General features: G+C 48.4%; 2 protein-coding genes across 3 annotated transcripts in view; one reads left to right on the forward strand and one right to left on the reverse strand.

Moving 5' to 3' along the window:
- Positions 1-23,782, forward strand: part of LOC122420196 (carcinoembryonic antigen-related cell adhesion molecule 7-like) — a 320,198-nt gene that overhangs the window by 47,140 nt on the left and 249,276 nt on the right. The window lies entirely within an intron of this gene.
- LOC122420202 (carcinoembryonic antigen-related cell adhesion molecule 21-like) lies at positions 1,251-11,922 on the reverse strand. Of its 2 annotated transcripts, XR_006263222.1 has the most exons (7): positions 11,754-11,922; positions 10,490-10,849; positions 9,027-9,305; positions 3,883-4,015; positions 3,116-3,634; positions 2,415-2,446; positions 1,251-1,297 (listed from the first exon to the last, which is right to left on the reverse strand). XR_006263222.1 is itself a non-coding variant. In XM_043435081.1 (6 exons), exons 1-5 carry the CDS (start codon positions 11,815-11,817, stop codon positions 2,431-2,433), a joined length of 852 nt encoding a protein of 283 aa, XP_043291016.1. In that variant the 5' UTR covers positions 11,818-11,920; the 3' UTR covers positions 1,251-1,297; positions 2,415-2,430. The 2 variants fall into 2 exon arrangements, 1 of the variants encoding a protein (XP_043291016.1); XM_043435081.1 differs by lacking the exon at positions 3,116-3,634 and having other exon boundaries at positions 11,754-11,920.

The raw sequence follows: 23,782 nt of genomic DNA on the forward strand, positions 1-23,782 counted from the left end.
GAGATGCCTAGGAATGGAGTGAGACCCATTTCTGGCCGTGGAGGTAGACAACTGCTACTTCTTATTTTCTGTGCGGAGCCCCTGACACAAAAGCCTTAGGGAGCTCATGGCCAGAGGGACATGAGGGGCTTTGGTAGGTTCTTCCCCCTGAAGTGGTCAGATTGGCTTATGCAACAAATTAAACAGAACCCCTTTCACATAAACAGGCAGTTACAAAAATTAAAATGGCAGAATGTCTCAGAAGGAAGGGAATAAACAACCAATACCTCCAAATTGTACATTCTTTGACCATTATTTCAATAATCTCTGCAGGGTGACTTTCTGAGTCCTTTCCCCAATCCCAGCAGATTGCATCTGGTAAGAGCTGACTGCCCCATAAACCGATGACCCCTGAATGTCCGGGCATTGCTTTGAATAAAGCCCATAGCATTACTAAAACAGCATGTGTGGTTTTTTTGTTTGTTTGTTTTTGCAGTTTCCATCAAGATACACTTATGAACGCTGAGAAGTTGTTTTCAAGTTGCTTCTAGTGGGTTCTCTGAAGGCATGCTTTCAAAGGTTTAGATGGTATTCTAGCTAAGTAGTAAGTTGTTTAGTCCCTGATCCTGCAGGCGGACAATCCTGAAAGCGTACAAAGGTGTAGAACTTCCCAGCTCAGAGCTGGTCATGTATGTGTCTTCCTGTGAATGGTGGGTTCACACTGGGCTTCAGAGTGCAGAAGCTCTTCATTTTCCTTCTCCTTGCTCTTCTTTTCTGGCACAGGCATTTCAGTGGATAAGAAATAATTCTCCAGGTTATGGCAAATTCATGTTAGACTCCAACAGGACTGAGGTGGGAAGGAATGAATATGTTCTGAATACACAAGTTTACAACTGGTCTAGGTCAGCAAATGGGGAGAGGCAGAGCTTCTGGCAACCTTCTCCCAGGGTCCGATTTGCTAGATTTCAACGACGAGGAAGTTTTGGTTTCCTACAGATCTCCTCGTGGATGTGCCTTTTCATCCACTGACACTGAAGGAAGGGGCTGTGACCAGGCAGCCTGGAGGAGCCTCATTAGGGGTGGAAGGAGCTGGGGGAAGACTCTCTCCTCATTTTCCCTGAGGGCAGGGGGATGTCCTAGGGATGGGGTTGAGAAGCCTGGAATAAGTCAACAGTGCAACAAGCAGGACAGGTTCCATTACTGTTTTTTCACTTCTGATAAATGGTTTCTGTATGTGTTGGAGATGGGGAGGCTGAAGTTGCTCTTTTGTAAATTCCTGGGCATTGAAGTTCAGGGAGGAATATTCAACTTCATTAACCTGAAAGGCATGAGCAGCAGTCAGTTAAATCAGCATCATAGGCCAGACCCTCCCCTTGTCCAGGGTGACTCAGCACCCATGCTCTTACCACTTTGAAACTTTTAGCTTCAGAGAAAGACTTTTATTACCTATTTTCTCTGCTTAGTAACATCCTATTGAATAATCATTAGAACATTATGGATGATTATCGTATTCTACAATGGAATATGATGGCACAGCAATAAGAATAAATAGACAATACAGGCAGACAACCATATGAATGAATCTTGCAAACCAATTTTGAATGAAAGAAGCCAGACCCATGTACACTGTGTATTTCGTCGTTATATAAGCACATAATCAAGTAAAAGTAATCTCATGCATTGGAAGTGAAGACAGTATATACTTTTCAGAGGGAAGTAACTGCAGCATTGTGTGTGTGTGTGTCTGTGTGTGTGTGTGTGTGTGTGTGTTGAGGGGGGCTGATTTTTTAAAAATGATTGGGTACTGTTTACATAGATATGAACAACTTGTGGAAACTTACACACTCTTAAAATTATTAGGTTGGTCAGAAAGCTCATTCAGCTTTTTCCATAAGTTTTTCCATAAGATCTTATGGAAAAACAAACTTGGGTCAACCCAGTACTTATGATTGAAGCATTTTTCAGTTTATATGTGTATTCTGTTGAAGATTAAGATGAGGAAAATTCAGTAAAAGTATTAGAAGGGAAAGGAATCAAGACCTCAGGTCTATAACACTGGGAATTATCATTTGTGAGTAACAGCAGAGTCAGCCTGGAGGCAGAAGAAGGAGAATGATCTAGTGCCTTTCTTGCTCTGGCCACTGTGTTGAGTGCTTACCTTATTTATGCCATTTAATTCCTTGATCTCCTCTGTGAAGTAGGCAGCACACCCATGTTACAGAGGACTCAGCTGAGGCCCTGTGAGGTTAAGTTACTTGTTAGGTCCAGCTGTGATCAAGTCCAGTGAGGTGGACTTGTAGGAGTAATGCTTCTTTGTTGCTGCAGTGAGGAAGTTTGACCCAAACTTGATTTCCCATTTGTGTCTACAAGACTAACCCATTCTACACAGAGATATTTCCATGAGAAAAAGAGCCAGTGAAGCTGGCTGTGCTTACCTTTTCAGGTGAACTGTCAGAGTGTCCTTGACCTGGGAAACAAAGGAAAGTCATCAACCTATGAAAATGCAGAGTTGCCTTATGGCCTCAGAAAGGACTGTTCCTAAAGCTGATGTGACTTCTAGCTGAAGGAGGTGGCAGGTTGTGGGAGGGCAGGGGCCCATGAGTAAGACTTAAGGATTTCTCTTCCCTCAGTCTGTGGTCCAGACCCCAGTGCATTAGACCGAGGTGGTGGTGGGGCGGGGTGGGGGTGTTGAGGGGAGGCCTCAGTGCACTTCTGAAGATTTCTGCCAGTTCACAAGGCCTGAGTTTTGCCCAGGTGTGTCTCACAGGTGTGTGTCTAGGCAGCAGGCTCCAGAGGCAGGAGGGGCTGAGGCCCCCAGCACCCAGAGCACCAGAGGCAGGGAAAGTCTCACCATAGGAGAAGTCCGCATCCTTAACAGAGGCAGGAGGGGGAAGGAGGTAGGATCAAGAAAGGGCTCCTGGAAGCTCGGCCATCTCACTGCTGCCTGGCTTGTGTGGCCTCAGAGGGGCCATGTGTCTGGGGACTCTTCCATGAGTAGGAAGGAGGTGAGGACCTGTGCCAAACTGAGGGTGGGGACTGAGATCACCTCTCGTATTTCAGAAGGTAGGGATTCCCTGGTCGGTCAGGGCACGTGGTGGAACAAACCAGCTCTCCCTGAGTGAGTGGCTCTACTTACTGTGGTTGTGATCTGAGGATTTGTGCTCTGTGAGATTGCACTGGTCAGTTGCCCTAAATGAATATCAGACACAGTGACTACTATTCCCAGGCACAGGGTCTCTGCTCCTTGAATTAGGAAGCACAGTGTCGGCATGATTCCTTGGGGCCCCTCCATGTTCATTTTCACCTTGGTTGGTCCTCTTTCTTCCTAGGACCTCCGTCTTCAATCTACCCATTACCCCCTCTCATGTTTACTCCTCTCTGGTTTAATGGCTCTTCAGAACATTTAAGGCCATTCATCTCAACTGCTTCTATTTCTACCCGGACATCTTTCCACTTTTGTAGGTAGATGCTGGTTACTTCTCACTTTCTTTATTGCCCTGGAGGGCTTGGGTTGTTCCTGCTTTTCTTAGGTTCTCTTCCAGTCCTGTCCCTCCCTCCTCCTGCTCTTGTGGTCGACAGAGCACAGGTCTCCCTTCCTCCTGCCCCTCCTTTCATGTCCTCATTGGTTTTCCTTCTTGGACCTTGGTTTCCCTGCCTGGACAGAGGAACACAATTGGCGCTGCCCCCTCTAAACCAGATGGAGGTGGGAATAGCCATGTCCAAGAGACAGGGGGTTACAGGAAACATGAAGACCAGGGAAGAGGAGACCCATAAGAATCAGTGCCAAGAAGCAGGATGAGGGAGGAGCAGATCTAGGCCAGAGACAGAGACGAAGTCTCCTTCCCTCTCCCAAGCAGGGCAGTCAGCCTCGAAGAAAGCGGAACAAGAGGAAAGGTGGCATACCGTCTAGTTTCTCTGATGTACAGAAAATACACCAGGGCTGCTATCAGAGCAGCCACCCCAGCCACAGCTCCAATCACGATGCCGACAATGGCACCAGCTGAGAGGTCAGAGGAACTTTCGGGTGTCAGCTTATCTGTTGTGGAAAGAAGAGAGAAGAATGAATGAATGAAGGCGACATTATTTTACAGTGGGAGAGGCTCAGGAAATAACTCAATATGAAATAAATAGTCTCTGCTTGTTCCTCCAAGGTATAAACTTTCTGTGGAAGGTTGCTGTGAGGTGAGTAACTGCCTATATCCTTGCGATTTTTTCCTCTCTGATTGTATTTCTAGGTTGGTGACCACATTCCTCAATTCGAACCTGACTTTTCTTCACTCATATTTTTGAAGTCTTTGGAAATGTAAGAAGGACTGATGATGGTTATTTTTGTATGTTATCACTTCCCATCTTTTCATGGTTACATCTTTACCTGGGTACCAGGTATGGCTCCCATGAATATGCACCTGTTAGGTGTCTTACGAAAGTGTGAGTTCCTGAGTCATGTCTGACTCATTGTGACCCCATGGAGTGTAGCCCGCCAGGCTCCTCTGTCCATGGGGTTTCCCAGGCAAGAATACTGGAGTGGGTTGCCATTTCTTTCTCCTGGGGATCTTCCTGAACGGGGTCCTCTCGACCCAGGGATCGAACCCGGGTCTCTTGCGTTGCTGGCCGACTCTTTACCATCTGAGCCATTGGAGGTGTCTTATGGTTGGGACTTAAATGATGGAAGGCCCTCTGAATTCACTACCCGATTTCACAGAGACCACCCTTCACACAGGTTTCCAGCAGGAATATGAAATCAATCCCAATTCTGTGAGACATAAATTTTTTTGTGTGATGGGTGACTTTTAATTCAAGGGCTCCTTGCCAGCTTTGCAGATATCTCTTAGAACTGCACTGCAGCCTGAAACTTCCTCCTTCCTAGGGACCCAATGTGCATCCTGCTCTGAGGACCCTCCCAGGCTCCTCCCACTCCTGCCTCACTGTCCTTCACAGGCATTTTCTGCAAGGCATGTCTTAGATATCTAATCCCATCCTGGCTGCATCTCATGGAATGAAAACTATCATACTAGACATGAAACCTTGTACTCAGCCCCGCTGTTTCCTCCCTTCCATATTTAGGAAGTAACATGTTCCTGTGGATCTTTGTGCTTTCCCTCCCCACATATATAACACCTTTTGTCTGTTTCTTCTTTTTCACTTCAGTGGTCCTCACCGTTCAACTCAAGACTGAAAATCAGTGCTAATGTGAGCTTATGATGTACATACTCTGTGCCAGGCTCTGTGCTATATATTTGCCAAATATCTCATTTAATTCATATAATAACCCAGTCAGATAGACATTATTTCCATTTTATAGATGGAAAATCTGAGGTTTACAATGGTGGAAAACCTAAAGCCATGTGGCTAATGAGATGTGGCTCGAGAGTCAAGTCGTCCTAGGAACACCTGACTGTATACAGCCTAATGAAGTTGAGAAGGTCCCCTGGAGAAGGAAATGGCAACCCACTCCCGTCTTCTTGCCTGGGAAATCCCATGGGCAGTGGAGCCTGGTGAGCTATAGTCCATGGGGCCTCAAAGACTTGGACAGGACTTAGTAACTAAACAGCAGCAACAACAATGATAATAGTAATAATTATAGCAGCTAAATTGTTTGGAAAATGTTCCCCATGTGGGTATTTTGCTAAGGGTTTAGTTGAATCTTACATTAAATCTGTGAAAAAATGCCATAAAGAAGGTTCTCTTATTGCAGTTCTCCCTTGAGGACTCTGAGGCTCAGAGAAGTGAAGAATCTCATGCAAGAATTTATAATTGTAAATGCTTATATTAAAAGAAGGATCTGAAATCAGCAACCTAAATTTACAACTTGAGGGACAAGAATAAAAGCTAAACCCAAAGCTAGCAGAAGGAAAGAAATAATAATAATTAGAGTGGAGATAAACAAATTAGAGGATGGAGAAACAGTAGATTGAATCAACAAAACTAGTATTTTGTTCTTCAAAAAGATTAACAAAATTGACAAATCTTTAACTAGATTGACTAAGAAAAAAAGAGAAGACTCAAATTATAAAAATCAGAAATGAATGTGGAATCATTACTACTAATTCTACAAAAATAATACAAAGTATAAGAGTCCTAGGAATAATCCTATGCCAACAAATTGGATAACTTCTGTGAAATGGACAATTTCCTGGATACATGAGAGCTACCAAGATGTAATCATAAAGAAATAGAATATATGAACAGACGTATAAAGTAAGGAGGTTAAATAAATAAAACCATTTGAAAGAAACCCACTAACCTTTTAGGATAAAACACTCAAAACTGGGAAATAAAGGAAACCACCTCAACATAATAAAGGCCATATATAAAAATCCCACAGCTAACACCACCCTAAACGGTGAAAGAGTCAACATTTATTTTCTGAGATCAGGAGCATGACAACAATGCCTGCTGTTTCCAATTCTATTCAAAATAGCATTGGACATACTAGCCAGAGGGATTAGGCAAGAAAAAGAAACAAAAGACATCCAAATTGCAAAAGAAGAATAAAATTATTTCTGTTTGCCATTGACATGACCTTATATGTAGAAAATGATAAAGATTTCCCAGAAAACTGTTAGAACTAATAAACAATTCATCAAAGTTGAAGGATACTAAATCAACATGTAAAGATAAGTTGCTCTTATATACAATAAAATATTCAAAAAGGAAGTTAAGAAAATTTTATTCTATTTTGATATGAAAAATAATATCAAAAGAACAAACTACTTAGGAATTAACAAGGAAGGTGAAAGATTTATACATTTAGGAATTATAAATAAGCACTACTGAAAGAAATTAAAGAAGATGTAAACAAGAGGAATGGATAAAGAAGATGTGGTACATATATGTACCATGGAATATTACTCAGGTATTAGGAGAATGCAAAAGTCCCATTTGCAAAAACATGGATGGACCTAGAGAGTCTCATACTAAGTGAACCAAGTTGGACAGAGAAAGACAAATACCATATGCTACCACTCATAAGTGGAATCTATTTTAAAAAGTGATACAAATGAACTTATTGACAAAACTCAAACAGACTCAACATATTTAGAAGACAAACCTATGGTTACCAAAGGGGAAATGTGTGTGTGTGTGAATAAATGAGGAGCATGGGGTCAACATGTACATACTACTATATATAAAATAGATAACCAACAGGGACCTACTGTATAGCATGGGGAGCTCTACTCAATATTCTGTAATAATCTATATGGCTAAAGAGTCTGGAAAAGAATGTATATATGTATACGTATAACTGAATCACTTTACTATACAACTGAAACTGACACAACATTGTAAAATAAACTCCAATTTTTTTTTTAAAAAAGAGACAAATGGCCAATAATCACATGAAAAGATGCTCAACATCACCAGTAATTAGGGGAATGCAAATCAAAACCACAGTGAGATATCACTTCTTACGCTTTAGAATGGTTATTAAAAAAAAAAAGCAAACAGAAAACAAGAAGTGTTTGTAAGCATGTGTAAAAGTTGAAACTTTTGTGCATTGCGGGTGAGAATGCAAAATACTACAACCACCATGGAAAACTACATGGTCATTCATCAAACAGTTGGACAAACAATTGCCATTTGATCCAGTGATTCCACTTGTGGTTGTGTGCCCAAAAGACTGAAAGCGGAACTTCCCTAGTGGTCCAGTGGTTAAGAATGCACCTTCTAATGCAGGGGACATGGGTTCAATCCTTGGTCAGGGAACTAAGGTCCCAGATGCCTCAGAGCAACTAAGCCCGAGAACAGGAGAATCCATGTGCCTCAGCAAGAGAAGCCATCACACTGCAACTAAAGAAAGCCTGCACACCAGAATGAAGAGCCCGCATGCTGCAATTAAGACCCAGCACAGCCACAATAAAAAAGATTGAAAGCAGTGATTGAACAGATACTTAGACACCCATGTTGATGGTAGCATATTCACAAAAGGTGGAAACAATTTAAAAGACAATCAACTTATGAATGATCAAATGTTGTGTATAGATACAAGGGAATATACTTCAGCCTTTCAAGAGAATGAAACTCAGACATATGCTGTAATATGGAGAGGACCCTGAAGACATAATGCTAATAAGTGAAATAAATCAGACCCAAAGGGATAATTATAATGTTATATGATTCCACTACTTTGGCCATCTGATGCAAAGAGCCAAGTCATTGGAAAAGACCCTGATGCTGGGAGGAGAGCAGGAGGAGAAGGGGATGACAGAGGATGAAATGGTTGGATGCCATCATCAAAGTCAATGGACATGAGTTTAAGCAATCTCTGGGAGATGGTGAAGGACAGGGAAGCCCGGTGTGCTACAGTCCACGGGGTTGCTAAGAGCTGGACACGACTGAGTGACTGAACTATAACATGATTCCACTTATACAAAATGACTATCATAATCAAATTCATAGGGACAAAGAAAGTAGAATGGTGTTTGCCAGGGCTTGAGGTGGGGGACTTCTAGAAGTTATTGTTTAAGGGGTACAGAGTTTTTAATAAGATGAAAAAGTTCTAAATGGATAGTGGCAATGTGAATGTACTTAATGCTACTGAGCTGCAGTCTTAAAAATGGCTAAAATTATATATTTTATGTATTCTTCACATTAAAAGAATGGTAACAGCACAAAACAAAAACAACGAATCTTGTGAAAGTTACATTAAAATGCTAAACCCAGGAGAAGAAACTGTATTTGATTCAGAGATTGAGCTGTTACTCATTCTGCCACCTGTTTACTGTGTGGGTGTATTCAGTTGCTCACTTGTGTCTGACCCCTTGCAACCCTATGGACTGTAGTCCGCCAGGCTCCTCTGTCCATGGGATTTCCCAAGCAAGAATACTGGAGTGGTTTGCCATTTCCTCCTCCAGGGGAGCTTCCCAACCCAGGGATCAAACCTTCGTCTCCTGCATTGCAGGAGGATTCTTTACCACTGAGCCACCTCGGAAGCCCTGTAGTGGTCTCGTTTGATATTCTGCCCACCGTGACCTCTCTCCATTTTCCACACGATTGTTAGAATAATCCGCAGAGAAAGATATAGCATAAGGCAAATGGTCACTTACATTTCACATGCAGCCTGAGGGGGTCACTTTTGCTGGAGTTGCCCCTGTTGGAGACCTCACACTGATAATCCCCGTTGTCTTTTCTGCTGACGGGGTCTATGGTGAGGGTGCTATTGTCCAGGGACAGTGTCATCCCCCTTGTGAGGAGGAGACTCTGGCCTTTGAAAAACCAGTGTATGGAGACCCCAGTCTCATCTGTGAGGCAGGTCAGGACCGCGGGACCTTCATGTGCTGCTACTGTGGTGTTGCTGGCTTGGAGGGAGGGCCGTGCCACTGGGTCTGTGGTGAGACAGAGGGGTGACTGCTGAGAGTGGGTCAGGGGCCTGGGCCACGCTCCCTCTCCGAGATCTCAGCCAGCCCCGGGCCCCAGTGACCTCTGTAAAGGTGCCCCAGAGGATGGCCCTGAATCTGTGATGAAGGAATGGAGTCTCTCTTCATTGATGATCTGTAAGGAGAGGACTGTCCCTCCTCTCTGACCCCCAGGTACCCTGGGATGACCCCTGACCAGTCTCCCTGGACATCTCCGTAGTATTAGCACTGGGACTCTCTTCTCAGCCCATATGTCTAACATCCTCATCATCAAGTGGAGTTTGTTTTTTTTTTAAGTTAACTTTCCTGGACCGTTTCCCACAATTTTCTTTGACTATCAAAAAATTCAGGGACTTCCCTGGTGGTCCAGTGTCTAAGACATCACACTCCCAATGCAAGGGACTCGGGTTTGATCCTTGGTCCGGGAACTAGATCCCACATCCTGAAACGAAGAGTTTTTGCACCACAACCAGAAGATCTCACATGCCACAACGAAGACCCAATGCAGCCAAATAAGTAAATAAAAATACCTAAATTGAAAAAAATTCAAAAACCCAGCCTAACCTGCTCTCCATGCTGAGTCTCAGGGGAAGGACTGGACTCCGCCCCTGCTCAGACGTGCCAGGGGCTGAGCCCTGGCCGGTGACCTGCTGAGAAACCCTGGCCTCAGGGAGCTGGGAATCATCCGCCCCAGTCAGCCCCACCTGGGAGGCCAACAACCACCAGCGGCCCAGGTTCTCCGTGGTCGCTGGAGCCGGGACCCTGGGACAGGGTCTGGGGAGGGGCTTCCCCGTGGGCCTGAGCTTCTCTGTGAGGATCCCTCAGGTCAGGCCCCTACTGAGACCTGCAGGGTCCTCCTCAGGGTCACGGTTGCAGGGAGGGACCCAGGGGGGCTGGACTGAGCGTTCTCTCCCTCTGCTGAGTGCCTCCCATCAGACCGTCCTTCTTTCTGCACGGTGTTTGCAGGGTCCAGATACCCTGAGTGGAATTCTGACCCATTGGAGTTCGTCTCCACTGTGTGTGTCCTGCACTAAATCTTCAAACCCCAACACGGGACATAATGTAGAGGCTAGATGGAGGCACCATCTGGGTCTGTCAGAGCAAAATTCAACTGCTTCCCACCCCAACACCCCGAGGTAACAGGAAGCACTCACGGTGTACGTTGAGGTGTCCAGTCTGTCTTTCTGTCTGTAAATCATTCTTTAAAATGAGCAGGGTGTAGGATCCTGTGTCTTCCTGAGTGATGTTCTGGATCAGCAGGGTTCCATTGGGGTAAAGTGTCTCCCGAAGGCCGTGTGCAGACCCTTTGGCAGTTGCATTAATGACTACTCCATATGATGCAATTAGCTGGATGGTTTCTATCCTTTCTCCTCTGTACCAGGAATAGCGTAGAGTTTTCTCTGTCACGTTGTGGGCAAGTAGCAGGACATTGGATCCTTCTGTAGCAAGGGGTGGCACCGTTTCAATAGAGAGCTGGGTAGTGGTGGGCAGGGTCCAGAAAGTTAAGAGTGAGGCTAGGAGGGAAGAGAGAGGAATCAGTTAATATTCTGACCTTTGTGGGGGATGGGGAAATTGTGCCCTGGGTCCTAAGCTGGTCTCTCCATCCCTCAAGCCTTAGTGTGTGTGTGTGTGTGTGTGTGTGTGTGTGGTTCAAGCTTAGTAGCATGACCCCCATCACTTCGGCCCCTCTGGGCTCTGTATTTCCTCTGTTTCCCCAGTTTTCCCCCGGCTCACTCCCTCACTGCCCTCACACAACTGCTCACACTCAGGGGCCTCTTGGGAGATGTCCTTCCCCCCCCGACCACCTGCTCTAAAGACCCTCCGTGTTCACTTGCTGACCCTTCCCTCCTCCATTTCCTGCATGATGCCTGTCAGCGCCTGACAGCACATTCTAGATCTCTCTGCCTGTCTGTCTTCCTCCCCACAGAGTGTAAGCTCCGTGAGGGCAGGGGCTTTTCTGATCCTGCTTGAAACGCAGTGTCAGGACCAGGCTCCAGACATTGTACCTGGGGATAAAGGAATGAGAGGTCCCAGGAATTCCACAGCCTGGTTTTGTCAGTTTCTAAGGGTGCTGGGTAAGGATAATGTTTAGTGTCACGGTTAAGTGTTTTTCTGTAGTGACACCCAGACATAAGTTATTATTATCGTCATCAGTTTTCAACAGTTACTGCTCAGTGAAGAATAACTTGTAACAGCTACACTAGTTGAAGTTTTCCTGCCCCTCACCAGTTCTAGTTCATGGAGCGTCTCCTGTGGCTGAGCCCCTCACCCTCCCTGCTCTCCTGTCCTCTGCCCTCAGGTCTGAACAGAAGCACTCTGTCCCCTCTCAGAGCCCAGTCTCTCCCAGAGATCCCACCCAGTCTCCTGTTCTCCCTGAAAACTGTCTCTGCCCACTCCCTGAAAATTGTCCCCACTCACCTGCCAGCAGGAGCCTGTTGCAGGGGACGCACCGTCGGCGGGAAGGGCCTGAGGGGGGCTCCATGGTGCCTGCTGTCTGCTGCCTCTCTGTCTGTGAGGAGAACTTCTGCTCCAGAAAGGCTCACAGGCACTGCAGCTGCTGTGTGAGCTCTGCTCTCCTTCCTGCTCTGTGATTGGCTTGGCCCCCAAGGAAGGTCACGTCGCTAAGTCACGTGGACCGGGGCTGGGGCCTCACTCTCAGTTGACTTCACCTTCCCCACCTCTCTCATTCCTGACTGCCTTCTCTCCTCTTCCCTTTTCCCTTTCTGTTACATTTCATTTGCCTGGGAAGCGATGCTGTTCTGCCTTTGGCAGCTTGATTTCTCACCCTACACACACACACACACACACACACAGACGTATGCAGTTTCCCCCACTGTTGGGGAGAGCACCTCCCTGGGGCTCCTGTCCAGGGCATTACCCCGTAGGTCTCAGTTGGGGGGTGCAGTCAGCCTCCCCTCTTCCACAGTCTCCAGCCTCATGTTCTCCTTCTGGCCTTCCCCCGCAAAGTAGGAGGCTGGGGGGTGGGGAGGAGGTGCATCGGGAACTATAGTCACAGGGACAGTGTCCCCACGGTGCATGGGAACCACCTGTGGTGCTTCATGAAGACTTTGAGCCCCCCAGAGGGACCTTAGGAAAGCTGCTTCAGCAGCCACACAGGTCACATGCTTGCCCAGCCTGGCTGAGACTTCAGAATGTGGGGCGGGGCAGCCTCTCCCCAACGTCGATGCACAGGGAGGGTCTGCAGATCCTGTTAAAATGCAGAGCCTGACTCAGCAGGGGTGGGGTGGACCTGAGAGTCTGCATCTAACAAGCTCTCAGGTGATGCTGCCCATACTGGACTGTGGAGCACACTTTCTATAGCAAGGCTGATGGTGACAAGTCAACTGAGAGGCCGCCGCCCTCCCCCCAGTGGCCGCCTCGGCCGTGTTCTGGTCTGGGGTCAGCCAGCACAACACAGAGACCCCAGGATCTCCGAAGCAGGATATTATTTCCCTTTGTAACACTGGTGTAACACTTCCCTGGTGGCTCAGCTGGTAAAGAATCCGCCTGCAATGCAGGAGACCAGGGTTCAATCCCTGGGTGGGGGAGATCCTCTGGAGGAGGGCATGGCAACCCACTCCAGTATTCTTGCCTGGAGAATCAGATGGACAGAGGAGCCTGGCGGGCTACAGCCATGGGGTCGCAAAGAGTCAGAGGCGACTGTCACGTTGAGGGTCTTCCCAGGGTTCTCAGAGGCTGTGAGAAGGTTGTGTTCTATTCCCATCGGAAGCCTCCAGAAAAGGACTGAGGGGCTGGAAAGGGGGCGTGAGTAACGCCGGGTGAGAGGGATCCTCCTTCTTTCTCCTTGGGGTCCAGTGGGGCCACAGCTTCCAGGGGACAGACACCGAAGACCTGAAGGAATAGTAGTTGCTAATGGTGTGAAGTGGGCCCACGCCTGGCTGTATGGAGGAGGTGCTGGAGTCCAGTGTGGGGGGCGTGGAGAGCGAGGAGGACTGTGGACTGAGGTGACATCCGTGAGGGTCTGACTGCTGGGCTGAGGGAGGTCTGAGACCCTTGGGGAGACTCGAGGCCGTGGAGGAACTCTGCTCCCCTCTGGTGGACAGGGGAGGAAATGCAGCAGTCCCCACACCACGCGGTTCTGCCTAACATCATGGATTATCGAGGGTCTTTGTTGCTGTGTCGGAGAAGGCAATGGCACCCCACTCCAGTAATCTTGCCTGGAAAATCCCATGGACGGAGGAGCCTGGCAGGCTGCAGTCCATGGGGTCGCTAAGAGTCGGACACGACTGAGCGACTTCACTTTCATTTTTCACTTTCATGCATTGAAGAGAAATGAAGGAAATGGCACCCCACTCCAGTGTTCTTGCCTGGAGAATCCCAGGGATGGGGGAGCCTGGTGGGCTGCCGTCTATGGGGTCGCACAGAGTCGGACACGACTGAAGTGACTTAGCAGCAGCAGCAGAAGCAGTTGTTGCTGTGAACGGCCTTTCTCTAGTTGAGGAGCGTGAGCTTCTCATTGTGGTGACTTCTCTTGTTGCGGAGTTCCCTGCCTGAATTTCCTTATTATTATTAAAAATGATAATGTTTTTTGTACTTTTGGTCGCGCTGGGTCTTTGTGGCTGCACTCAGGTTTTCTCTCGTTGCGGTGAGCAGGGGCTACCCTTCGGTGCGGGGCACATTGCGGTGGCGTCTCTGGTTGCGGAGCAGAGGCTCTAGGGCACGCGGGCTTCCGTAGCTGTGGCTCTCGGGTTCAGTACCTGAAACACATGAGCTTAGTTGCTCTGAGGCGGGTGGGATCCTCCCGGCCCAGGGATCAAACCCGTGTCTCCTGCATTGGTGGGTGGATTCCCAACCTCTGGACCACCAAGGCAGCCATGGATGGTAGTCTGGGCAGAGACATTTGCTTGCAGAGAAGGCAGATCTGTATCCAGAGTACCTGTCTGTCCCAGTAAGAACAGAAGGCTGCCCTTTTATCATGGAGAAGGTTCACTGTAATCAGCCTGCCACCAGGTAACTGGCTGATCACCCTGGGGAGCAGTGCCCTACCTGAGGCCTGGCGGGTCTCGGGGCTGACAGACTGGGCCCTCAGCGGTGGCTGTAGTCAGGTCAGCCTTGGTGAGTGGAAGTCTGTGTTGCTGAGTCCACGTATGACTTGCATCCTCACCGCCGTGGCCACTACATTGGTGAGCCCACCAGTCGAAGGCAGGGGTAGCTGGGGAAAGAGGCTGACTGGGGCTTCCCTGGTGGTCTTGCCGTTGAAAATCTGCCTGGCAGCGCAGGGGATGTGGGTTCGATCCCTGGTCTGGGGCAACTAAGCCCGTGTGCCACAACTACTGACCCTGGGCCCAGAGCCCACGGGCTGCAAGTACTGAGGACCGAGCACCCTAGAGCTTGTGCTCTGTAACAAGAGAAGCCACTGCAGTGAAGAGGAGCCCCCACTCACTGCAACTAGAGAAAGCCCGCGCACAGGAGTGAAGACCCAGCACAGCCAAAAATAAGTAAATAAATGTTAAAAAAAAAAAAAGAGGCTGACAGGTGTCCACAGAACAGGTCATTCTATCCACTTAATTATTGAAATCTCCTGCTGAGGTGAACGGTGAGCATTCAGAGAGGTTTATCCATATATTTCTGCCCCAAATCTCCTTGACACCAATTTTCTAGTCATGTTCTTAACCAAATCCCTGACGGCCCAGCCAAGCCATTGGCCACAGCACGTGAATCACTGTATAGTCACACCTGTGGCCATTCCTCCTTCCAAGTGAAATGGACAGTCAGGTGCCCTGTCTGAAGTTCCTTCCCCTGCCCTCACCCCCCCAGAGGATTTCTCTTTGCTCTGGCTTTCAGGGAGGTTTCAGAAAGGTTCTGTCATGCTGCAGTTTTCCCCTTTCACGTGGTGTCTGCACATCAAGCAGAACTCTCTGTAAACCAGCCCCAAGTTTTCTCTTTTGCCATTGATTGATCAGGAGGACTTCTCCATAGGGCCACAGGTGTGGCTCAGAGAGAGAGGCCAGGTAACAGGAGAGGGATCAATGGTACTTGGGCTACTACTTCTTTGTTAATTTAGTTTTGGCTGCGCTGGGTCTCTGTTGCTGTGCACAGCCTTCCTCTAGTTGTGGTGCGCGGGCTTCTCCTTGTGGTGGCTTCTCTTGTTGCAGAGTACAGGCTCCAGGCCCTCGGCCTTCGGTCCTTGAGGCCACAGGTCTAATTGCTCTGAGGCATGGGGGATCTTCTCATACCAGGGATTGAACTCATGTCCCCTGCCTTGGCAGGCAGATTCTTAACCACTGGACCACCAGGGAAGTCCTGGGATTATTATTCAAAGATACAAGTCAGGAACAGGCTTTCCAGGTGGCGCTAGTGGTAAAGAACCCACCTGCCAATACAGGAGACATTAAGAGACACAGGTTTGATCCTTGGGTCAGGAAGATCCCCTGGAGGAGGGCATGGCAACCCATCCCAGTATTCTTGCCTGGAGAATCCCAAGGACAGAGGAGCCCAGCGGGCCACAGTCCATAGGGTCACAGAGTCAGACCCGACGGAAGGGACTTTGCATGCAGGCACGCATAACTCGGGAACAGCCAGATGCAAAGAGGTATGGGGACAAGAAGGCAAGGCATGAGGAAAAGAGTCAGACATGACTTAGTGACTAAACAACAAGAATATTCCATCGTATATATGTACTACACCTTCTTTATCCATTCTGCTGTTGATGGCCACTGAGGTGGCTTCCATGTCCTGGCTATTGTAAGTAGTGCTGAAAAAGATACATACACCCCAAGGATTCTGGGGCTTTAAGCTAGGAATTGACTGAGGGATACTGACTCTTTTTTTTCTTGATTTTATTCGCCTTTTGTTCACTTGATTTAGAGCCTTTTCATGTATATGGGTCAAGTAAGAATTTGTTAGACTTCCTGTTTCTTTCATTTCAGTTAGCCAGTGCCTTGTTCTCTGTTGAGTCAGACTCTTCTGATGGCATCATTGACTCTACTGTCCATTATGGGGAGCATGGCCCACCTTGCCTTTGGTGCTTAAGTACTGGCTCAGTAGACATGAATTTGAGTGAACTCTGGGAAATAGTGGAGGACAGAGGAACCAGGTGTGCTTCAGTCCATGGGGTCACCAAGACTTGGACACGACTTAGCAACTGAACAACAAACGCCTCTTAGACCTGCTGCCTCTCGAGCCAGTTACCCCCATTGCATTGAGGTTTCCCACTTCTGTGGCAGCGGTTCCCACTGTAATTTCTGAGCTCCAGAGAAGAGTCATCGCAGAGCTAGCTCTTCAAGGCTGCTGGGGCTTCCTTACAAAATCATATCTCACTGTCGTGGTGAAAGCTGTGTGCTCTGAACTCTCCCGGCGTATTGGTGAGAAGGTCTCAAATGATAAATCCATACAGCATTCCAATCTAAGTCTTTGGATCCCTGTCTCTGAGTAAACGGTCTCTTCTCTGGTGCAGAGACCTCCTTGTGTTTCCATCAAGATAAATATAGATAGGCGGAAAACTTAGCAGTAACCTAGTGAGCTGAGTGGGAAAAACTCAGAGGTATTTTTCTCTGAGAAGGCCTTCAGGGGCTCAACCCAGTAGCCCCAGAGGAGCCCCAGAGAGAGGAGAGAATACTTCACACAGAGTCCAAGGTGCTCCTGGAATAACTGAGGGGAATAAGCCAGGTCAGGAGATGCTCTCAGACCTCTGGTTGGGCCTGACACAGTCAGTCTGGAGGGTCCCCCTCGGGGGTATCTGTTTTCCTCAGGAATAGCCTAAGCCATGAGGTCTTGTGTGTGTGTGTTTTAAACCAAGTATGTTTTATTTGTCTGTTCAGTTTTGGCTGTGCTGGGTCTTCATTGCTCAGGTCTTTCCCTAGTTGCGGTGCTCGGGCTTCTCACTGCAGTGGCTCCTCTTGTTGCAGGCCATGGGCTCTGGGGCACGTGGGCTCAGTAGTTGTGACTTCCGGGCTCCAGAGCACAGGCTCGATAGCTGTGGAGTGCATGCCTGGTTGCCCCGCGGCATGTGGGGTCTTTCCCGATCAGGGATCAAACCCATGTCTCCTGCAATGGCAGGTGGATTCTTCACTACTGAGCCACCAGGGAAGGCCAGGATCATTTTAAAGCAAAGGCGCATCTATCGTTTTGTCTAAGGATGGTGGTTACTCTCCTCCCCAAATCATTCTGTGTCCACGCCTGGGAAATTCCATGGTGGGCTCCAGCCACGGGGTCACAGAGACCCGGACATGACGGAGCGCACCAGGCTCATGGTGCTGCTGCTTCCCCGTCACTGCAGTCCTGTCTGACTCTCTGTGACCCCGTGCACCGTGGCCCCCAGGCGCCTCTGTCCATGGGATTCTCCAGGCAAGAAGGCTGGAGTGGGTTGCCATTTCATCCTCCAGGGGATCTTCCCGACCCAGCGATCGAAGCCCCATCTCCTGTGTCTCCTGCATGGCAGGCGGATTCCTTACTGCTGAGCCACCGGGGAAGCTCCCCCTCCCAGGGTCCTTGAGGACACTTACGGGCAGAGTGAGTCTAGCAGTTCCCACAGTGGGGGTGGGGTGTGGTGTGGGAGACACCTTTATGTGTCCTGATGTCACCTTCTGGCTTAGATAGTGCTCTGGACACCAACTCCTGGGCCAAGATGGGCTCTGACCTGCCCGCTGGGCAGTCAGCGCAGGATGCCTGCCGCCCAGTAGAACTCTGGGGGGACGGGATGGGCCACATTCCCTTGGTCCCACACTTCAAAAGGGTTAGAATGGTGAATGTCAGCTTAGGTGAATTTTATCTCAAAAACAAAAAGTTTAGGAGAGGATCCTACCCCTTACCTTGTGACAAGGTGGCGCCAAAACACCGCTGGGCATGTACGTGAATGTGCATTCCTTCACTCCCCAAGCACTCCCATAGTAATTATACAGGGGCCGAGGCAGGAGTCCACCCATCTACCATCGTTCTTTCCTTTATTCCTACTATGAGCACTTTCAGTGCCAATTCCTCGCAAAGGCGTCACGGCACCACTGACAAGCCCAGCTAGACCCATCCTGCCTGCATGTCAGGTACTCAGGGATCCGCAGGACACATGATGGGAGCACAGAACCGGTCCTGAGCACGTAGTTACAGATGAAGGAGGAGAGGGTCGGGGGGGGCTGCTTGAGAGGGGGACTCTGGGGTTCACCCGCGGAGATTTGGACGAACTGTGGCAGAGGGCAATAGGTCTGGCTGTAGAAGGGAAGGAGCAGGTTTACGGGGAAAGGGGAAGAGGCCATCCCATGCAGGGACTGCGCAGGCAGATACAGGGAGGCACCAGCAAGTCCTGATGGACCAAGAGTGATGAGGGGACAGAACATGTGGAAATGAGACAGCAAGGAGCAGGGGAGAGGGAGCTCTTGGGGGAAGGTCAGACGAAAGAGATGGTAGTTTTTCTGAGGATTGGTGTGTTCTGTGGGATCGTCTGGAGCTGACGCTCATGGTAAAGAACCCATGTGCCAATGCAGGAGACGTAAGAGATGCGAGTTCGATCCCTGTGTGGGGAAGATCCCCTGGAGGAGGGCATAGCAACTCACTCAGTATTCTTGCCTGGAGAATTCCCATGGACAGAGGAGCCTGGTGGGCTACAGTCCACGGGGTCGCAAAGAACTGGACATGACTGAAGCGACTTAGTATGCATGCATGGACGCACATGGTGTCTTTTTCCCCCAGAGCCTGGACTGAAGAGGCCAGGAGGGCTCAGGGCACTGGAAGGGAATAAGAAGCAACTGTTCATGACATGTCTACCACCTGTGGTTGCTTCTTCCTGCTCATATTTGTGTGGACATCAGCCAGCCCCATTTTCCATGTCCCTTCCTGCATTTGCAGAGGAAAAAGTTGGAGAGCTATCCGTGATCCCTCGGTCCTCAGGGCAGCATGGGCAAAGCCCAGAGCCATCTTGGTTGGACAAGGGCATTTTTTTTTCTTTTTTAAAGCTCTCCTGTACTATTCTACTCTTAAAAATTTACTTATTTAATGTGGCTGTGCGGAGTCTTAGGTGCAGCACCAGGATCTTCCATCTTCATTGCGACTTTCAAGATCTTTAGCTGCAGCACTGGAACTCTTAGCTGCAGCATGAGGGATTTAATTCCCTGACCAAGGTTGGAACCCAGGTCCGCTGCACTGGGAGCAAGGAGTCTTAGCCACTGGACCACCAGGGAGAGTCCCAGGGTAAAGATTCTTGTGAATGTCATCCTTTCCTGTTAATATCCTACCCACCATGTTCTGCCACCAGAACTTCTCTCTCCCAGGAAACTGATGGAGGTTAGGATAATATAGATAAAATATTTTTCTGTGTAGCCCTGTGCCCCCAGGACAGAGTGGACTCAGAGTTACAGGTGAATTTCTGCTTACGAGACCATTCCCCAAGGCAAAATAAGGACAAATGAGGGCCTTCCGCTGTAAAGCCCTGTTGGTGGTCCCACGTGAATGGGTTGACCAGACTACTTCCAGGTGAAAAAAGCTAAGTTTTAGGGGCGGGCGGAATCGAGTTGCTTGCCATGGGCATACGTGGGAGCTGGAGCCGGAGCCAGCTGCTCGGCTCCCTGACTTAAAGGCAGAAGAAGCATCTTAGAGATTTCGACGAGGAGCATCCCTTCTAAGACAAGGTTTCCAGAAAGGAAGCAAAACCACAGACTTGTCAACTGTCAGAGAGTTCAGATACTTCAGGTTCTGAAAGTGAAGCAGAGAGTGAACCAGAACAAGTGTCTGGTTACCATCGCTTACTCACCACATTAAAGAATATTTCCAAGGAAGATGAGGAGGAGGAGGAGGAAGAAGACAGTGTTCTGGATGAGACAGAAATGAATCTTGAAGATGGTGATAGTGACATCAGTGATGAGGAACAGATGGCAGTGGAGTCTACTGACATGCAGAGGAGTGTATGTGGCCTTACCTGCAGACCCCAAGGGAAAAGATGGACACAGGCACCAGGCACATCAGAGGAGTCCCCCGAGTAGTTTTGGTTCAGTTCACTTCAGTCGCTCAGTCGTGTCCAACTCTTTGCGACCCCATGGACTGCAGCATGCCAGGCCTCCCTGTCCATCACCAACTCCCAGAGTTTACTCAAACTCATGTCCATTGAGTCGGTGATGCAATCCAACCGTCTCATCCTCTGTCATCCCCTTCTTCTCCTGCCCTCAATCTTTCCCAGCATCAGGGTCTTTTCCAATGAGTCAGCTCTTCGCATCAGGTGGCCAACGTATTGGAGTTTCAGCTTCAGCATCACTCCTTTCAATGAACACCCAGGACTGATCTCCTTTAGGATGGACTGGTTGGATCTCCTTGCAGTCCAAGGGACTCTCAAGAGTCTTCTCCAATACCACAGTTCAAGAGCATCAGTTCTTTAGCGCTCAGCTTTCTTTATGATCCAACTCTCACATCCATACATGACTACTGGAAAAACCACAGCTTTGACTAGGCAGAACTTTGTTGGCAAAGTAATGTCTCTGCTCTTTAATATGCTGTCTACGTTGGTCATAACTTTTCTTCCAAGGAGTAAGTGTCTTTTCATTTCATGGCTACAGTCACCATCTGCAGTGATTTTGGAGCCCCCCAAAATAGTCTGTCACTGTTTCCACTGTTTCCCCATCTATTTGCCACTAAGTTATGGGACCAGATGCTATGATCTTAGTTTTCTGAATGTTGAGCTTTAAACCAACTTTTTCACTCTCATCTTTCACTTTCATCAAGAGGCTCTTTGGTTCTTCACTTTCTGCCATAAGGGTGGTGCCATCTGCATATCTGAGGTTATTGATATCTCTCCTGGCAATCTTGATCCCAGCTTGTGCTTCATCCAGTCCAGCATTTCTCATGATGTACTTTGCATATAAGTTAAATAAGCAGGGTAGCAATATACAGCCTTGACGGACTCGTTTCCCAAGTTGGAACCAGTCTGTTGTTCCATGTCCAGTTCTAACTGTTGCTTCTTGACCTGCATACAGATTTCTCAGGAAGCAGGTCAGGTGGTCTGGTATTCCTATCTCTTGAAGAATGTTCCACAGTTTGTTGTGATCCACACAGTCAAAGGCTTTGGCATAGTCAATAAAGCAGAAGTCGATGTTTTTCTGGAACTCTCTTGCTTTTTTGATGATCCAACAGATGCTGGCAATTTGACCTCTGGTTCCTCTGCCTTTTCTAAATCCAGCTTGAACATCAGAAAGTTCATGGTTCACATACTGTTGAAGCCTGACTTGGAGAATTTTGATCATTACTTTGCTAGCGTGCGAGATGAGTGCAATTGTGCTGTAGTTTGAGCATTCTTTGGCATTGCCTTTCTTTGGGACTGGAATGAAAACTGACCTTTTTCAGTCCTGTGGCCACTGCTGAGCTTTCCAAATTTGCTGACATATTGAGTGCAGCATTTTCACAGCATCGTCTTTTAGGATTTGAAATAGCTCAACTGGAATTCCATCACCTCCAGTAGCTTTGTTGCTAGTGATGCTTCCTGAGGCCCACTTGACTTTACATTCCAGGATGCCTGGCTCTAGGTGAGTGATCACACCATCATGGGGGATAGATTCATCCTTAAGGAATGATGCCAAGGTACATGATTCTGAAAATCAAAAGAAATTCCTTCTCTTTCTGACTTACTTCTCTCCGTACAATATGCTCTAGGTTCCTCCACCTCATTAAGACTGACTCAAATGCATTCTTTTTTAAGGCTGAGTAACATTGTATTGTATATATGTGCCACAATTTCTGTATCCATTCATGGCACTGGACATCTAGGCTGCTTCCATGTCCTAGCTCTTGTGAACAATGCTGCAGTGAACATTGGGAGATGGGAGGGAGGTTCGGGAGGGAGGGGACACATATATACCTGTGGCTGCTTCATGTTGATGTATGGCAGAAGCCAGCACAATATTGTAAAGCAAATACCTTGCAGAGAAAAAGAAGAGAAATTCCTATGATATAATCTTCTTAGTAAGATATTTCTTCCAAATGATAAGGGGTCTTGTATTCATTGTTAAGACTTTCAGATGGTAATATCAGAATAGCCTGTCTAATGAAAATGCATATGGATTTGTTACATATTGTTTCTTTCCAATGTCTACAGAATCACCCTCATCGTACTTTCAGTATAACCCAGAGGGTGACATTCTGACTTGTGGCTAACCCCTTTGGAAAACTAGTCTTCCCACTTGGGAGCTACAGGCAGCCATAAATTAACCCCCCCTAAATATGCCTCCTGAACCCGACTGTGCCCTTTGTCCAAGGTCAGCCCCAGTCTCAGCTCCCCAGGGTCCTCTTTGCTCCTCTTCTAGCACGATCAGTCCACTAGAGGGCATGCACGCTCCGCTTTTGCCATCACCTGAGACCAATGCCCGTGTGTTCACTGCCACACCCACCAGCCCTCAATCGCTGTCTAGGTTTGCTCAGGGCCAAGCTCCTGGGACAGACATCAAGGTCCTCCAGGAAGAACCTCACGTGGAGGAGGTGGCAGGGTGGACGGATGACCTGGAACCCACTGCAGGACCCACGTCACTGCTGCAGGGGACGGCTTCAGGCACAGAGGGCAGTGTGGGCTGGACACGGGTGCCCAGACACCTAGGCCACCGGCGCGGGCACTGGGGGAAACAGCTGTGAGCCTGCGGCCCCGTCACTGAGGATCTGTGCACGTGGCCTTGGCTGGGCTGCTGAGGAACCTTCCAGAATGGACCCTCCACAGCAGGAGTCGAGTCCTCCCTGGCACTTCAGGAGCCCCATGCCAGGAAGAGTCAGGGGAGATGCGGCCATCACTGTGGTACAGGTTCTCCCGAGGCCTGAGGGAGCAGGTGGGGTCCCAGGTTCACCGTCAACCTCAGATCAGCACCCAGGGTGCTGGGACGGTGAGGTCCTGCCACCCCGCCTCTCAGGACACCACTCCTACGCTTGACACCCCTCCCCACTCCCTCCAGTGCAGTAAAACAGATCCCAGAGTCTCTTCAATTAGATTGGACAATGTAGGCACACAGGTGAGATTCAGCAGGTGGACGTGAGGAGAGGCTGCTGCTCCTGGAGGGAGAGCAGTTAGATGATGGGCCTGTGCAGTCTGCCCAACTGCTGCCGCTGAACCAGAGGGTGGGCGGCTTTCCTCGGAGACTCCAGCCTCGTCCCTGCAAACATCTGAGAATTTCTCACTTCATTCCCGTGTCTCCTGCATTGGCAGGCAGATTCTCTACCACTAAGCCACCAGGGAAGCCCTCTTTAAAGTTTAATTTTTATTAAAACATCTTATTTTCTTTGGGGTTTAGCCGATTAACAATGTTGTGATGGTTTCACGTGGACAGCAAAGGGACTCCGCCATATTTATACATATATCCATTCTTCCCCAAACTTCAAAGGGCAGTTTGTTCTGGGCATCTTTTTTCTTCCTTGTGCACCATGAATATAATTAAAAAAAAAAATCTCCACCACCAGGGTACTGGCGGATGCCAACACCCTTTTTTCCCCCTCAAACACGTTTCTTCCCTCACAGTCAAGACCAATAACAGGAA

The sequence above is a fragment of the Cervus canadensis genome, chromosome 18 (assembly GCF_019320065.1).
Source record: "Cervus canadensis isolate Bull #8, Minnesota chromosome 18, ASM1932006v1, whole genome shotgun sequence".
Lineage (NCBI taxonomy): Eukaryota > Metazoa > Chordata > Mammalia > Artiodactyla > Cervidae > Cervus > Cervus canadensis.